Source organism: Phyllopteryx taeniolatus, chromosome 17 (assembly GCF_024500385.1).
Source record: "Phyllopteryx taeniolatus isolate TA_2022b chromosome 17, UOR_Ptae_1.2, whole genome shotgun sequence".
NCBI lineage: Eukaryota > Metazoa > Chordata > Actinopteri > Syngnathiformes > Syngnathidae > Phyllopteryx > Phyllopteryx taeniolatus.
In genome coordinates this window covers 20,691,006-20,708,469 of record NC_084518.1, presented here as the reverse complement: position 1 = coordinate 20,708,469, position 17,464 = coordinate 20,691,006, and the positions used below count along the sequence as shown (strand labels likewise).

Here is a 17,464-nt window from a genome sequence, read left to right as displayed (position 1 = left end):
CTTTCAACTACAGATATCATTCGAGCTTAGAACTAGTTTTCGCCGCGACAAGTTGAAGGTTTGTCACTTCACTATGGTGTGAATATTTCAAAATAAACAGTGTGACTGTGTGTGACTGTGTGTGTGTGTGTCACCAGAGGCTCAATTAGTGAAGTCGCGAAAACCCGGAGGGAGCACAGGTGGAAAAACAAGCCACCGTCTCTGGAGTGACTCTCTGACACATTTGTTTGTCTACTTTAATGACTCCCTTCTTCACCAAAATATGTTTTTTTTTTTGGTTTTTTTTCTAAATATTGTTGATGACATATCAAGTCAGCAGCAGCTGCTTATTAATCTTTAAAATAAGTCTTTAAGTTGCAATTGATTTATAATTCATTTATAATATAATCTAATAATTATTTAAATTCGGGGGGGAAAATATATTGTATGTAAACATATTTTTCAAAAAAAAAATCAATCCACCAATTTTGTTTGTGTGAAATAAATAAAAATGATTTACTGTATGTGTAAAATTGTTTATTTTACAAATATATTTTTATTGTTATAACAAATTAATGATCCACTTATTCAACAAAAATAAATACAAAATGTTCAATATACAAAACTGTAAGCATACAAAATATTTCAGTAATAGTTTTAGTTTCCAATTTATAATAAATCCATTTACAAATTATTCAATAAGTGTAGTAAAACGTGTAATGTTTCTTATTCGTGCACCTTTCTCACAAATATTTGCATTTAAATGTTTTACAAATTAACCCATTATTTCCCAAATGTTCCATATACTGTTTATGTATAGAAATAATTAACAAATATTTTTAGTTTTCAATTTACAATAAGGCGGCACAGTGAACGACCGGTTAGCACATCTGCCTCGCAGTTCCGAGGAACCGGGTTCAAATCCAAATTAATTGAAGACTCTAAATTGCCTGTATGTGTGAATGGTTGTTTGTGCCCTGTGATTGGCTGACATTTCTATGATATTTATCTATCCAAACAACAAAGGTTCAACAGTTATCATTTGTGAATTTGAGTTATAAAAATCCACATTTTCATATCTGTTTGAATATAAATGTAACAAGTTTCAATTCATTTTCTATAATACAATGAGACTATAATACAACCAAAATAAAAAAATATAATGAACTAAAACACTAGATGGTCACTTCATTAGGTACGCCATCCAAACATGAATCATTTTCACTTCTGATGGAAGATGTTTATTATGGTGCCTGCCGTTTCTAATATTAGTGTTTGGAGCGTGTCACAATATTACTAACAGCTCACAGTGCACTTGCAAATCTCTCTGGGAAAGCTAATTATTAATGATAACTCCTAATAATAAGTCCCGTGGCATCACAGGCAAGTTTGCTGTCTCGGGTGACCTTTTAAGTGAATTGACAGCATTAAGTGTCACAATTACAAGAAACATTTTGGGCCATTCCACTGAATCGCTGCCATTTGAGTCCCCAGGAAATAAAGTGTGTAAATGCACAATAAAATTAACTGTAAAATGTCCTGCACATTGCTCGGATTTCATATTTAATAACTACAATTTACAAGATGAATTTAAACTACCTTGAACACTAGAGGAAAAAAAACAAATAATAATAATAATTTAAATCCTTTAGAATTTCTTTTTTTTTTTTTTTTTTTTTACAATATTGTGTTACTCCTTATGACAACTATACCTTGAGTTTATTATATTTAAAAAGAACAATTTAATTTAAATTAACATTTTGGTCATATCAATGGGTTTTTACTCAGTAAACACATTACCCCCTCTGAAAAATGTGGAATATTCCGCAAGTCACATGGTCCACAGGAAGTCATTCAATTCCTCTGCAGTCCAAAAGTAAATTCACTTATTTACTTTTCTGTATTGATTATATTTTAAGTATGACTGGGATTGTTAAACTCTTATCACAGTCCTGTTACCTAAAATATGTTTGGGATGTAATTGGTTCATTCTTAAAATAGTTTTTTTTGTTTTTGTTGAATTGTTGTAATGTCCTTTGTGTCAACAAGCTATTAGCATAAATGCTATATGGCTATATTTCCTGCAATGTACTTTTTAAAAAAATAAGTTGCCTGAGTTTAGCCATTTTGAGTGTGGTTATGATCAGACTTTGAGTTGAAAAACGACAGAAATGTGAGTTTATTTTGGGAGCGTTACAAGAGGCAAATGGCACCAATTCAGTGGAATGGCGCAATTATTTGTGAGAAAATGTGCTAAATCCTGCATTCTTCAGGTAGAGTAAATATTAATACAGTACAACGTTCCTTTGATTGCTGCTAGGATGAAGCAACAATCTGTCTGTCTGTGCGACCGTCCGTCTGTCTGCCAGCCCCACTAGGATTCGGTGGTTAAGTTTAGCGTTAGCGTTAGTGTACGATTTGGAGTTTAGGGATATGCTCGCTACAACTTGAGGGCTCGTTGTTGTCGCTTTGTTTTTCTCGTCAAGACACTCAAACATGTTTGTTGTAAAATGGTCGCCAAGGTTACGGCGGCAGATCTCGCTGTGGGATTAAAAAACTTGTTTTTGTTGTTTTGAACTAAAGGGGGTGGGGGGTGGGGGGGAATCGGGGCTCCGCCGTCCTCTCTTATAGGCCGCGCTCCAGAGTCAAGATCCAGTCGGGCTCGGAGTCCGGGACCATGAACCTGTTCAATCCGGCAGAGGACGAGAACGTGTCCATGGTGCACCCCGAGTACTTCATCATCAGCGGCCTGTCCGGGGTCCCTCACATCAAGCTTTACTACGTCTTCCTGTTCCTGGTCTACACGGTGTCCGTGCTGGCCAACGGCACCGTGATGACCGTCATCTGCCTGGACCGGCGGCTGCAGACCCCCAAGTATGTGGCGGTCTTCAACCTGGCCTTCGCGGACCTGTTCGGGAGCTCGGCCCTGGTTCCCAAGCTCCTGGACGTGTTCCTGTTCGGCCACCGCCGCGTCCCCTTCCGCAGCTGCCTCACTTTCCTGTTCTTCTGCTACACCTGCTTGTCGATGCAGTCCTTCAACTTGGTCGCGCTGGCCTACGACCGGCTCCTGGCCATCATCTTCCCGCTGCACTACCAGGTGAGGAGCAGGAAACAGCGCTTCATCTTCTATTACCACAAAACCTAATAAACTGCAACCCTAACATCTAACCGTTCTAATCCTAGTCCCAACAGTGCACTACGAGGCTGAGGTTTTTTTTGGGGGGTTTTTTCCCCCCCCCCACATTGTGACAGTAGCATGTATCAGATTTTAAGTTTCATTCAACAATGACAAATTGAGTAACGACACACAAGCGTATTTGAAGTGCCTTGTGATATTGCACTATTATCACATGTGGCCTGAGTCAACTCGATGAAGGGACCTTTGACTTATTGAAAAAAATGTTTGCAGCCCTTTAGGGTTTGTATTTGAGGACCCTTGCCCTCGGACTGACCAAACTGCAACACTAACCCTCGTTCAAAGCCTATACTCACCTTTCCCTACAGATGGGAATCAAAAACCCGTTCATTTCTAGAACCCGTTCCCAATAATTCAATTCCTAGGAATCATTTGTTAGCTCGCCTGAAGACTCCGCTTATCGATTCCAAAGAAACAGCGTTGGTTAATTGACAAGGGGTTGGCCGCTGGTGAGGCCGCTTAAAGCACCGCGATCTGGGTCACGTCGCAGAGAGAATAAGGAGGAAAAAATGTTGAGAAGTGTTGGGTGTTAGTTCCCAAAGTGTCATATATAAGGGAAACTATTCAAGTAGAAAAAATAAAATCTAAATCTGGACGTGGTTGGTTCAAAGAGATGATATCCTGGCAGGAATGTTGAAAGTTAAAAGCTTTCTTTTGAGTGTTCTCAGTCTCGGTGTTTAAAGTTGTTGTATCAGTTGGGCTGGAAAAAAAAACAAAAAAAAAATTTTTTTTCATTTTTCTCCAGACTAAGAAGAGTGGACCTGGACAATTAGTTAATTGTTCAAGTGTTCTAGAAATAAAGTTGAGTTGAGAATTTCGCAAGGTGCTCTGATATCTTGAAAGGTACGCAAAAAACTGCATTGAGTTTTTTGGTTTCTTGACATACTTTAATCGTGTAACGGTCCTGAAAAAGCACAACGAAATGACGAGGTCGCTGCCGCTCGACCAGGTGAGGATGACGCACCGCTTCATGTTGTCGCTGATCCTGAGCTTCTGGCTGCTGGTGGCGGTCCTGGTGGCGGTGGCCACGGGCCTGCTGACCCGACTGTCCTTCTGCAAGTCGGTGGTGATCAACAGCTACTTCTGCGACCACGGCCAGATCTACCGGCTGGCCTGCAACAGCCACTACCCCAACTACGTGGTGAGCTGCGTGTACCCGGTGGTGATCTTCTGGCTGCCGCTGGCCTTCATCCTGCTCAGCTACGCGGCCATCGGCTGCACCCTGGCCAAGGTGGCCCCCGTCCGGGAGCGCCTCAAGGCCTTCCGCACCTGCGTCGCCCACCTCTCGCTGGTGGCCATCTACTTCATCCCGCTGCTCATCACCTTCACGCTGATGGAGAACATCCACCCGGACGGCCGCATCGTCAACCTGTCGCTCACCTCCGTCTTCCCGCCCGTGCTCAACCCCGTCATATACACGCTGCAGACGCAAGAGATTAAAGAGTCGCTGAGCAGGCTCATCAGGAGCACGCGACACGGCAAACACGTCAGACCCTCAAAAGTGTGGACGGTGCTCCAATAGGACGTGCAGTCACAACTCCACTTACGAGCGACCCGACTCACGAGTTTTCCGAGATGCGGAGCGTCGCTCGGCCGATTCTTTGCGATACGCGCGCTACACGGCGGCGACTCAACTCAATTTGGGAGAAAGTGAACAATTCTTCGAAAAAGAAGCTTGAAGCTGTTTATTGCCACTCCCAGTCAAAATACACTGTCAAACAAAACAAAAATAGAGATTTACACATTGTGTGTTTAATGCCTGAAAGTCCGCTAGCTTAATGCTAACACACAATGAAAAAAGCCATAGACGGGCTAACCAAACTAGCGTGGATGTTGCGGTAGTTATAATGCTTCAAGTTTAAGCAATGCATATTTGAACACAAATGGTAGCAACACTTGTAGACAGACAACATAATATTCACAGGCATTTATTCTTTATCCTCTGTGAAGAATGACTAATATTACTGCAATCTTACTGAGCAGTTGTGTGAGCATCTTCTTTGTTTATATCTGGATGTATATTACTACTGCATGAATTTCAGAAATTATCCAGTTTAAACATTTGTTGTTGGTACATTGAACATGTATCTACACTGATAACATGAAATCAGATTTGTTGATTGTGTTTGTGGTATGTTCAGACATACGTACATATCTGTCAGATCTTCATTTAATCTTCTATTCGAAGTGTTTTCAGGGTTAGAAGGTGCACAACCAAGTATGGTTCAGAGCTGATCCAGATTACGCATTTATACACAGTGAGCATTTTTTCGACATTGATAATTTTGATTGTGTTTGCAGGCTCTGAAGGTGTCGCGTAAAATTAAGTTTAATACAGACCTGATCCTCTGGTCAAGATCTGTTGTCGGGTGGGTGTGATCTTAGGTGGACGTGGTCTTGCTCGTCCGCCGGCCCTGGCTTAAGTGTTCCTGCCGTGCCTTGTGGTAGTCGCTCATGCATTTTTTGAAGGCCCCCACGTGGCTCTGGCACGCTCGCCAGTCCTGATGCTCGGCCATGCAGTCCTGCAGCGCCTCGTGCAGATCAGCGCAGCCCGTGCGAGAGATCATTTGCTCCACAGGGTCTTCGGCTTCTCCGTCGTCATCGCTGGCGCCCGGCATCTTCTTCTTTGCGCTTCGGTCGTGAGGAGAGGGTGATGTCATTCTGTGCAGAAATGTCACATGTTGAATATTTCTTTCAGTTTAATAATGCCATTTATGTCTAACTTCCTCTTGTGTTAGTTATTTAATGTCATCCATGATTATATGGTTAACTGTTAACAATTTATCATAAAATGTGTTCGTGTTCCAAATATGGTGAACAATAACTGCTGAGGTGATTGATTGACGTAACTTGATTGATTGACTTTTAGAAGTCACCTTACGTCCGCCATGTGTTTGTTCGTTAAATTCATATTTCCGTACCTGTTATCTTTTCCCTGATTGGCTCCGTCTTTCCAGTAATCGAAGGGGGAAAAAAACATAAACACACAATCGTGAACCTTTAATTAGAATAACATACATTAAAAACCAGAAGAGAAAAGAATGGAATATGGTTTCTGGGTTACAGGGGGACACATTTAAGCGTAGGACCGGGTGTAACAGTCAAATCTTTCCTACGTGCGTGTGCATACTCAGTAAAATGCTCATAATATCAAAATATGCAGTGTTGTGATTTCGGCTGGACATAATGCATTGATAATATAGTTCATATTATTTGAGTTAAATAAAGGTGTTTTCTGGGTTGTCTTTGTGAAGAAACAAGTTCGAGACCTGGTGCAGCAGTCAAATAGTTCCCCTAAAGCACGGCCGCTTCCTTCAATGCGAATTACAATTTTACAGGCACTATACTATAGACAAGAGTTAACAAGAGCTCATAATATAATAGTATTAGTTCGGTATGGAGAAGCCGAGGCTTTCTGAAGCAATGAATCACTCTTATTGGCCTAAAATCATTCGCTGCTTTTAGCATTTGACGCACTCAAAAAGCGCGCCATCTGTTGGCTAAACCTGCGTATTGCTTTTCAAGGGAAAGCTTTTTTTCATGCCTTTCATGTGTCTCATTACGTGTTCAATAAATACTATCTGTTCAATCATTGTATTCTTCTGTAGCTAAATGTTCTAAAGTGATAAGTATATAGTTATATCGAGTGTTGCTACTATTGCATGTATGTTTGGTACGCTACTACCCTGTGACAAACACTGTAAACTTACGTATCCTTAAGTTTTTTATTTTTCCAGTTCACTATTTATGGCTAATGAATATTATCCCAAGTCCTTTTGACCACTGAATGTTCTTTCTGTAGAAGTAGTCTTTCTATGCAATGTTGTCTTGTGAATTGTGAAATAACTTAGAATACAAGTTAATACTACCTTGTGTCGACTAAATCGTTGTCTGTTCCACAATGCTATGCTCTGATAACCTGCAGAAATTAAGGTGGGCTACCTCTGTAAATATGTTCAAATCTCGACCTAAGATTTATTTTTGCACTTTGCATTTAGTTATTACCCCCGCCATCTGGAATTTGGCCTGTTTTACTGCCGTTTCTGCCCCCTGCCCTCCTGCTTGGAGAGGGCCAAACCCTGACTTTTGCTTAAACCCCTTTAATCTCATTTTGTGTTAAAATTAAGAGCAGAGGGCAGCAAACGTGCTGATTAAAAGTCGCTGGTGTCAAAAAAAACAAGAATTCCACTGGATGACATCTTAAAAGTGGATGTGTTGTACCTAATGAGGTGTCCAGCGAGTGTTGTGTTGTATGCAAATGTCCACCTGGGGGCAGCACTCAGCTATTGAGAAACGTGCAAAGGAAAAGTGCGTGTGCATGCAGACTTGAGGTCATCAATGATTCATAGTGCCCAACATCCTTAAAAAAAAAACTATCTGTATCTGAAATCAATCATAACAATTATTGATCCTCATTAGCAGGAAAGATTGCGTTATAAAAATCGATCTTCCCAGACATGATGCTAATGCGGCTCGCTAATTAGCCTGCAGTGTGTGCATCACTGGACACTTGATTAGGTACAACAACTGCATTAGTCTTGTGATAATTTTTTTCTGTGTGTGATGGCGGCTCTCATTGGGCGACCCTTGTAAACTCAAATGAAGTCTTAATGAAGTACGATGATAATCCAGGACAAATGTAGAAAGGATTAAGAAGACAAAAGAAGCTCCCAAGAGGCTTGCATGGAAAAAAAACAAAACAAATCCACCAGGTCACCTACAAAACTGCGACTCCTCAGCCCAAATTGAGACAGAATGAAAATTCCATCCAAAGTCACAGAAAAACTTTAAAGTCAATGTTGGTAAGGTTTGACCTGAGGTATGTTCTTCTTTGCATTTCAAATGTTTTCAATTTATTAGCTCATTCACTGCCGTGGATGTTTATATTCAACTGGAATCCAAGCGTTTACTGCCACCGACGTATATATTTGTAATATTTGTTTCAATGGGTGGGTGTGGAATAGCGTCTCTCCCATCTTGTCTGTGAAATTCAGGTTCGTGAAACACTGTAATGATTAACAGATTCCCGTAGATGGCGGCGTTGTATCGCTTTGGATTTGAGATCAGCACAGCTTTTGAGTAGAAGCTAAAGATGAGGCAGTGAATCGCTCCTTCGTTGTATATCTGTAGATAAATGATAATTGTGCCTTCAAAAGTCCTTTTCTTCAAGTGCCACATAAACCAAAAGTGTCACTGTTATGCTTGACAAAAAGCTTGCTTTTGCTGCTTTTTGATCAGAAACGCTCTTTCTTGTGAAAGAAGAAGCGAGTCGATTGTTTCTTTTGGTAGGTGGGTTGCTTATATTGTCACACAACACAATATACTATTGTGTGGATCTTGAAAAGTCAGTCCAAATAGTCTAAAACTGTTGGCAATATTGGGAACGCTGCTTTGAAAATGGCTCCCAGTGATCATGTTTACGTACATGAATTTTTTTTTACATTTATTCTCACATTATCGGTTAAAAAAAAAAAAGCAATCTATTTTATTATTATATTTTATTTTAGGCCACATGGTCCGCAATTTAACTCATTTTGATTCCCAATGTTCGATAACGACCATGCGTGCTCTTGGTTTAACTCGTTTCCTCCATGACACCAACAACTTTTTAATCAGCACATTTGCTGCCCTCCGCTCTTAATTACAGCATAAAGATGAGATTAACGAGGCTTAAGCGTGAACCGGAGCTTTCGTTGGTTTGTACACAAGGTCAGACGGCTCCACGTCGGCTCTCTCGTTCGCTACGAGCACAAACAGACTGAAAGATAGTGTACCCGATGATGTCAGGAGAACCGCAGAAGAGGAAGAAGATGATGGCACACTAAATGTCGAAGATGGGCATCGGGGACTACGTGAATAGCATCAAACTCGCCAACGATGTGAGAAACAGAACAGGGATCGCGATCAATCTTGATCGCAAATTCAATTTAATTCGCTAGGCTGGTCCTTTTAGTGGAAAAGACCCTGGGGACCACAAAGCAAAGACTTTGGCAACGGACCTCAAATTCTGCAAATAGGTCCAAAAGTAGAAAAAGGGGCCAAATAGGACTTTTTGGGGGCTAGCTGCTACTGTTTGACAAACCCGTCCGTCATTTATGTATCAGTGATTCATTCTTAAATACAAATTAATAGAAATATGTAAAATGATCAATTCTAACAAAATACGAATATTAAAATGATAATTTTGAATTAAAAAATACATGAAAAATGATATGGGAAAATTATGATCAGTTATCAATATTACACATGATCCATTTTAAAATATGGAGGCGACTGGTTAGAGCGTCTGCCTCACAGTTCTGAGGACCCGGGTTCAAATCCGACTTCGCCTGTGTGGAGTTTGCATGTTCTCCCCGTGCCTGCGTGGCTTTTTTCCGGGCACTCCGGTTTCCGCCCACATCCCAAAAACATGCGTGCTAGGTTGATTGACAACTCTAAATTGCCCGTAGGTGTGAATGTGTGTTACGAATGGTTGTTTGTTTGTATGTGCCCTGCGATTGGCTGGCAACCAGCTCAGGGTGTACCCCGTCTCATGCCCGATGATAGCTGGGATAGGCTCCAGCACGCCCGCGACCCAGAAAATGGATGGATGGAATATAAAATTATAGGATTAGCTATTGCAAAATATGAGAAATGATCAGTTATAAAAATACAAATATTCAAATGGATCATTATAGCAAATATAAATATTAAAAACATGAATATTGAAAGGAAACTTGGGGAATAATATATATATATTTTTTTAACCGAGGGCAAACATTTTAAAATATCAGTTCAAATTTGTACCTTATTCATGGATTGGTAGATTTGATATTTTTAAATGTAATTTTTGTTTTAAATGTTAGAATTTAATTGTTACTTACTCCACCTAAAGTTGAAATTAATAATAATAATATTTTTTTTTAAAAGTAGTGACCACATGTCCTTTAAAGGAGTCGTCCATCTGAAGTTGAAATCAAGAAATAACACTTGCTGGCACCACACGAATTTTGATCGAAGTCGCCATTTTCCTCGATGGCGTGCTTGAGCGTCAATGTCATCTTTGCGGACCTGGAAGGCGGCGGCGGAGCTCCAATTAAAATATGCAAATGACTTCGTGCACGTGTGTGTGTTAAGTCCATTAGTTCACGTGCGAGGGTGCGTGTATGAGCGTGAGCGTGTGTATCCTTCGCTGAGATGAAGGTTACACCATCATCGTCGTCGTCGTCATGGGAAACACGTCAGCAACTGTAAAGAGTGCATCGATTGCACACACACATACACGCACACACTACTGAAATGCTCTCACAACATACTGAAATATGTTTATCAGTAGTGTGCGTGAGTGTGTGTGTGTAAGTTTCAGCCATTTCAGTACTACGTAAGTGTGAGAGCATTACAATTTTGATCGCATCTGTTTGAGAGCGTTTCAGTATTGTGCAAGACTGTTTCAGTTGTCCACGTGTGAGAGTGTTTCAGTAGTGTCCAAGAGTGTTTCAGTTGTCCATGTCTGAGAGCGTTTCAGAAGTGTGTATGTGTGTTTCAGTAGTGTGCAAGAGTGTTTCAGTTGTCCATGTCTGAGAGCGTTACAGTAGTGTGTGTGTATTAGTGTTTCAGTAGTGTGTGTGTTTCAGTCGTGTGCAAGAATGTTTCAGTTGTCCATGTGTGAGAGTGTTTCAGTAGTGTGCAAGAGTGTTTCAGTTGTCCATGCCTGATAGCGTTACAGTAGTGTGTGTGTATTAGTGTTTCAGTAGTGTGTGTGTTTCAGTCGTGTGCAAGAATGTTTCAGTTGTCCATGTGTGAGAGTGTTTCAGTAGTGTGCAAGAGTGTTTCAGTTGTCCATGCCTGATAGCGTTACAGTAGTGTGTGTGTATTAGTGTTTCAGTAGTGTGTGTGTTTCAGTCGTGTGCAAGAGTGTTTCAGTTGTCCATGTCTGAGCGTTTCAGTAGTGTGTGTATTAGTGTTTCAGTAGTGTGCAAGAATGTTTCAGTTGCACACGTGTGAGAGTGTTTCAGTAGTGTTTGTGTGTTTCAGTAGTGTGCAAGTGTTTCAGTTGTCCACATGTGAGCGTTTCAGTAGTGCGTGTGTATTAGTGTTTCAGTAGCGTGTGTGTTTCAGTTACACATATGTGAGAGAGTTTCAGTAGTGTTCATGTGCGTGTGTTTCAGTAGTGTGAAAGAGCGTTTCAGTTGTCCATGTGTGAGAGCGTTTCAGTGTGTTTCAGTAGTGTGCAAGAATGTTTCATTTGCACATGTGTGAGAGTGTTTCAGTAGTTTGTGTGTGTGTGTGTTTCAGTTGAACATGCGTGAGAGCGTTTAAGTCGCGTTCTCACGAGAGTGTTTTAGGCGTGTGTGCGATACCGCATTTGAGTAGTTTTGGTGCGTAGTGTTTCAGTCGTGTATGTGAGATGTTATAAGTGTGTGTGATCGTGTGTGTGTGTGTGTGAGCGTTTCATTCGCGTGCACGAGTGTTGGAGGCAATATTTTGCTGGAATCTAATTTTGCTTGAGCCTAATTTAAAATGAGCAACAGTGCCACCCAGTGGCACATACAAAATGTGTGTTCACGTGATACGACGTGCGTGCCGGCTCATGAACGTGATCGATTACTTGATTGGAACAGGTGCGTTTGTTCGAAGGGAAAGTTTGGAGAGGAAACATTAGTCAGGGGTGGTTAGTTTGTTTGATTTTTGACACTTGTATTTTGAAGAAGTACTTTGAGTTTGGGCGAACTTATGCATGCACGCGCACAACAATCAATCACTGCAGAGAGCGTGGACCCGTGGAAAGAAAGGGACTTCTAAAGAGTAAGTCAAACGTTTTTATGTCTACGTGAGCGCGTTGGCATTGATTCTTAAGGAATGTTGAATGTGGATATCGTCGGCATTTATTAGTTAGGAAGGAAAGACTAACAAAGCGTTTCTGTTGTGTTTGAGAGCATTTCAGTCGTGTTTATGTAAACATTTTGGTCGTGTGTGTGTGTGTGAGAGTGTAATGATGAATGTGTGCTGTGTTAGCATTTAGCACTTTTATTACTTGAGTGGTGTCATCACCTGTTAATGGAAGAAAACAAGCCTTTTCACTCTCGTTTAGCCTCCTGAGAGCACTTAGACGTGACACTTTAAAAAAAAAAAATAATAATTTTTTTTTTTAATGTGAGAACCAGTAAAAAGGGGTTATGCTAAGCGGCTAATGCTAACACTGAGTTCCCATTGAATTTGAATGTGAAAACGCCCGTGATGTGCACACTGCAAAATTTTGTACTCGATCATCTCGTTAAGGTCGATTTTTGACGCGAACATCACTTTAATGGCATATTTACAAAGCATGTTTACAAACGAGCATGCGTGAGTAAAAGTCCACTTGTCTTGTTTTTTTGTCACATGCTAATTGTTTCTCTCTAGAAAGCATAACTATTGCCATGTTCATAATTGTTGATGTTGTAGGTCAGGCTGTACAAACGTGATGGATTTGTTGGCTTTTGATCTTCAATATATTTGCAACTTACATCTTAGCTTCTGTGCTACAGACAAAGCCTGACAAAGCAAGGTTATTATTATTATTAATACACATCACGGGAGGAGTGGGAGGGGCTTAATTGCAGCTACATTAGACAGATTTATTAACGTGCACACAAAATGCTAATTTGTGGCCACAAAACACTCATTCGTGCCAATGAATTAGGAACAGTGCAACCCAGGACAGAGCCCTCCCGCAAGTAACCGGAACGAAGCTCCTCCCCTCGCTTCAACTTAGTTCCTTGACACCAGGATGCCACAACATTGCGTCAAAGCAATACTTTAGAATTCTTCGGCCTGAACCCAAAGTCAGTGAATAGGCAAATTAGTTTTGAGCAAATAATGGAGGATAGGTTGCAAAATACAAAATAAAAAAATCTGTCAATAGGCAGTGTCGGGAATAATAAATCGTATTCCGTGCGCATAATATCATCATCATCATTCCTAGACTGCTGGGTCAGCAAATCAAGTGCACCTTCTTTGAACATTGCCGTTTGTTATGCTCCATTTGCTGACCCAGACCGCCAAGTTGGTCATTGCTACGATATTTTTGCGGCCTCAATTTGTCGCATTATTGACACCATTTTGTGTTTTGTGGCCACAAATAAGTATTCTGTGAGCATGTTATACTTATTTTGTGCCCTCAAAAATGTATATTGTGGCCACAAATTACAATTTTGTGTACAATGTGATGCCTGTTTCATGGCTAGAAATTTGTATTTCATTCGCACATTCTACCTATTTTGTGCCCTCAAAATGGTCTGTCACCATTATTTGTTATATTGTGGCCTTAAATGACAGATTTGTGACCACGATTGCATTTCCTACGCATGCCATAGCAATTTTGTGACCACAAATGAGTATATTGTGGCCACAAAATACACATTTGAAGCCAGAAATGAATATTTTGTGGCCACAATTATTTCGAAACGGACGTTAAACCCATTTTGTGGCCACAAACTGGTATATTGTGACCAAGATTTAGTACTGTAATCTCGTTTATCCCGGGGGCTAGGTGCCACACCACCCCGCAATAGGTGAAATGTGGAAGTAGCGACCACATTTTAAAAAAAAAAAATGTATACAAATTTTATAGCCGTTATGAACCTCCCCAGATAAATTAATCTTGCCCACTCCTCTTATAAACACTTTCTGTACTCTTACCTTTTAATCTCTTTAACATACAGTAGTACATTATGTACATTTTATTCCTTATGGTTTAAGTATTTCTTTTTTTTTTTTTTTACAGTTTTAGGCTAGGAAGCGTTTATTTTACTGTTAAAAATGACAACATATACTCAATTTCATTATATGGCAGCATATGTGTGATTATATGGGGAAAAAAAATAAAATAATCTGCAATGCACTAAATCCGAACATTAGCTGCACTGTATTTTGTGGGTTCAAATTTGTATTTTGTTGCCACAATTTAGTCTTTTGTGGAGACAATTTGTATTGTTAGCATGTTGTACCTATTTGATGGTCACAATTAGCATTTCATGCACACATATTGTCATTTTGTGGCCCCAATTTAGTATTTTGTTTGCATGTTACAGTATACGCATTTCATGGCCACAAATTATAGTACAGTAGTATAAAGTATTAGTGAAGACTGTCAGTCTTCAGTCTTTGGCTGTGCGAGAAGGTTTTTGCGGTTTTGGCACTCAGACGGCCACATTGGCGAGCCGCGGGTCCGAGTCCTGCTCGTAGCGGTAGTGGTAGATCTCCATCTGGTCCCGGCAGGCCTCGCGGATGTTTGTGACCCAGCGCTTGATACCGCCGCGGTTCAGGTACAGTACCATGAGGAACACCAGTCCGATCAGGGCCAGCACAATGCCCAGGAACACGTAGGAGACCGCCTCCAGGTTCTCGTTCAGGCAGTCCACGTCTTCGGCGCGCAGCCGCTCCACCGGGACCCCGCGCCGGGCCTCGGGTTCGGCGCAGCGCAGCAGCGAGGCGTCGGCGCACTGCGAGCCGTTCTTCAGCCACCAGTAGAACACCTCTAGCTCGCACGTGCAGCGGAACGGGTTCTGCGCCAAGTAGACCCGGGCGCGCCTGTGTTGCTCCAGGCTGCTCGTGTTCTCCCGGCCCAGACTCTGGATGGAGTTGTTGACCAGAACCAGCTGGTGCAGGTGCCTGAACGCGTCCAGCCCGGCCAGGGGGACGCTCCTGAGCCGGTTCCCCGCCAGCTCCAGCCGGTGGAGGCTGCGCAGGTCGCCGGCGGCGAGCGCGGCGGAGAGCTGCGAGGCCGCCTCGGGCACGATGGACTCGTTGAGACACAGAGTGCGGAGTTCCCACAGGCCCTTGAACGCACCGTCGGACATGCGCTCCACGCGGTTGTGGCTCAGGTCGAGCACGCGCAGGTGCGGGAATCCCGCGAAGGCGTCCGACTGGACCGCGCGGATCATGTTGGCGGAGAGAGACAGCGTGGCCGCCGCGTCCAACGCGCTGCCGTTGGCCGTGAACGCACCGCGCCGCAGCGTCGTCACGTTCCTGCCGTGCAGGATCAGCGTGGACGTCCACGCCGGGACGCGCGCCGGCACACCCGACGCTGCGCTGTCACCGTCGCGGCCGCAGCTCACCGTGCCGGAGTCCCGAGTGCACGCGCACGCCGGCGGGCACGAGTCTTCCGCGCACGCCACGAAGGCTGCCCAGCCGCACCACCACCACCACCGCCGCACGCAGGCGCGCGTCCGCATCTCTGCTCTCGTGTGAGGGTTCGCGCGCCGAGCGGCGGCACTTATCTGCTCACTCGTGCACGCGCACCCCGCCACCGCAGCTCCTCATCAGCGCGTGCGTGTCGCCTTCACGGGGGCACCGCACACGGGAGACACGCACGCGCGTGCCCACAGCAGGACTTGTAGACTGCGCGCCCGACCTCATTTTCAGGTTAGCTTGCAAAATACGGGGCTGTTTGTTGCTCAAAGTTGCCAAACGACGTCGCAGCGCGTGTGCTGACGTCGCGGAGTAATTACGTAGAACAAATCGTAAATCACTCTTGTTGACAACAAATGTTCCTTTTGTCAAACTGAACCGAAAAGTGCCTCGTTTGTTTTATGGCTGCTCGATTAGTGCTCCATTCTGGGAAGAACTAAGTGCCTTGCAAAACCAAAAGGATTATTACATCTGTTGAGGGGGGAAAAATGTCACTCTTTGAGTCAAAAGATAAAAAAAAACTAACACAAAAAGTTATTCACTTTTATATTTTGTTTGGGAAGTTTCACAATCCCAAATCAAAGTTTGCCTTAATTTGTGTTTTAAAAAATTCATTTATTAGTTTTAAATAAAGCTATTGGTCAGTTTCCGATTTTATATTGTTTATTTGAGCTCTGATGGGGGAGGGGGGAAAAATTAAAATAAATCATGGATTACTCACAAGTTGCTCAGTACTTGAGTAATTTCACTTATTCATTCTTGAGTAATTATTTGGACTACTTTTACTTGAGTCATAGTATTCTAAAGTAACAGTTTTTGGCTACTCTACCCACCTCTGGTAAGTAAGAATTATATTTAGATTAAATTGTTGATCATGACATGTTTCAATTTGTAAACCTGAAACTCTATTAAGGTTTGTTTTATTCATATTTTAACTGCAGTGCATCACCTGTGGGATGTTCCAAACCGGTGTTAGATGACCATCCCTCAACTTTCTCAGTCTTTTTCTTCTTCTTTTTAGATAACGAACGATGCTGACGAAAATCATCGTTCATTACCCAAAAATTTGACACCCTTAACAAAGACGTTGTAACGCTTAATGCCACCTGAAACGTTGCCTGAACAGATTTGAGCATTTGTATGTCGTCTGTGTCGTCCGATGGCAAAACTTGAGATCCGAGAAGCTTTTCTACCTTGGAGCTTTACTGTCGTATTCACGAGAGGACGGAAGGAACAACAAGCTTCGGATGACTTTTGAATTTATTTACCTTGTTGCTGCACAGATTCCACAAAGATTAGCATCCAATTATTGTCTGACAACAACCACAACCATTTCTTTATCTTTGTGAGGCCCCCCTCCCCCCCAAAAACAAAGAGACAAAAAAAGGTGAAATGACACCTGAATTTGTTAGGACAATCGGCAAGTACATTGTCTACACACCCCTGTTTGAACGCCAGGACCATAACAGGATGTTCAAAATCCACGGGGGATAAAGTTTTATACTATACTGGTCTTTTAATAAAAAAAAAAAATAAAATGGGGGGGGTGGGGCTTGGTTTGCTGTCTATAATTTTGAACAGTTCCAAATGTCACTAAGTTGATTTATTAAAAAAAAAAAAAACCTTCAGACCTCTGTGAGAAAGCTAAAACTGTCAGGAAAAGCCTACTGGAACATCTGAACTTGATTTGGGCTTAATCGGAGGCACTTTAAATGGTGGCAGGACTCCCATTTAAAGTTACTGTAATTGTGATATAGCGAGCAGGGGTTCTCAAAGTGTGGTGTGCTTCCTCTTGTGGTACACAGATGGATCACTGCCTCAGTACACTTCAGTTGTATTTAAATTTGCTTTTAATCTTTAGGAAATGTGTAACTTTTATTTTGGCACAACTTACTGTTATGTGCAATACTCTTTAAATGTATTATTTTTTTATACTTTTTAAAATTGTTCCTAATATTTAAAAACAGTGTTAATATTAATGATGAAAACATTTTTGAGTAATAAAACCTCACAGGCCAACTGCGCTACTTTATTTTGATGTTGGTCATGACTGGGATACTTGGAGTATTTTTTTGTGTATTTGACAACCACTGTTACGGACAATTGTATTTTATGTGGCAATAGAATTATTATATATAT

The 17,464-nt window shown here is 41.9% G+C and overlaps 3 protein-coding genes across 4 annotated transcripts; 1 reads left to right on the top strand and 2 right to left on the bottom strand.

Moving 5' to 3' along the window:
• The first annotated feature begins 2,656 nt into the window (after positions 1–2,656).
• Positions 2,657–4,785, top strand: LOC133466760 (olfactory receptor 1E16-like). Its single transcript, XM_061750744.1, has 2 exons — positions 2,657–3,076; positions 4,125–4,785. Exons 1-2 carry the CDS (start codon positions 2,657–2,659, stop codon positions 4,695–4,697), a joined length of 993 nt encoding a protein of 330 aa, XP_061606728.1. The 3' UTR covers positions 4,698–4,785.
• Positions 4,458–6,280, bottom strand: LOC133466765 (cytochrome c oxidase assembly factor 4 homolog, mitochondrial). 2 transcript variants are annotated; one of them, XM_061750752.1, is made up of 3 exons: positions 6,097–6,280; positions 5,516–5,836; positions 4,458–4,595 (listed from the first exon to the last, which is right to left on the bottom strand). In XM_061750752.1, exons 1-2 carry the CDS (start codon positions 6,153–6,155, stop codon positions 5,557–5,559), a joined length of 339 nt encoding a protein of 112 aa, XP_061606736.1. In that variant the 5' UTR covers positions 6,156–6,280; the 3' UTR covers positions 4,458–4,595; positions 5,516–5,556. The 2 variants fall into 2 exon arrangements, with proteins under 2 accessions (XP_061606736.1, XP_061606735.1); XM_061750751.1 differs by lacking the exon at positions 4,458–4,595 and having other exon boundaries at positions 4,846–5,836.
• Positions 6,281–12,183: 5,903 nt separating this feature from the next.
• On the bottom strand, positions 12,184–15,553 carry waif2 (Wnt-activated inhibitory factor 2). Its single transcript, XM_061750743.1, has one exon. The coding sequence runs from the start codon at positions 15,367–15,369 to the stop codon at positions 14,335–14,337; it is 1,035 nt and encodes a 344-aa protein (XP_061606727.1). The 5' UTR covers positions 15,370–15,553; the 3' UTR covers positions 12,184–14,334.
• Positions 15,554–17,464: the final 1,911 nt, after the last annotated feature.

Coding starts and splice junctions, on each gene's coding strand:
- waif2 (XM_061750743.1), bottom strand. CDS start 15,369: ATGCGGACGCGCGCCTGCGTGCGGCGGTGGTGGTGGTGGTGCGGCTGG.
- LOC133466760 (XM_061750744.1), top strand. CDS start 2,657: ATGAACCTGTTCAATCCGGCAGAGGACGAGAACGTGTCCATGGTGCAC. Junction 3,077..4,124: donor TCTTCCCGCTGCACTACCAG/GTGAGGAGCAGG, acceptor CCGCTCGACCAG/GTGAGGATGACGCACCGCTT.
- LOC133466765 (XM_061750752.1), bottom strand. CDS start 6,155: ATGTTTTTTTCCCCCTTCGATTACTGGAAAGACGGAGCCAATCAGGGA. Junction 5,837..6,096: donor AATCAGGGAAAAGATAACAG/GTACGGAAATAT, acceptor ATTTCTGCACAG/AATGACATCACCCTCTCCTC.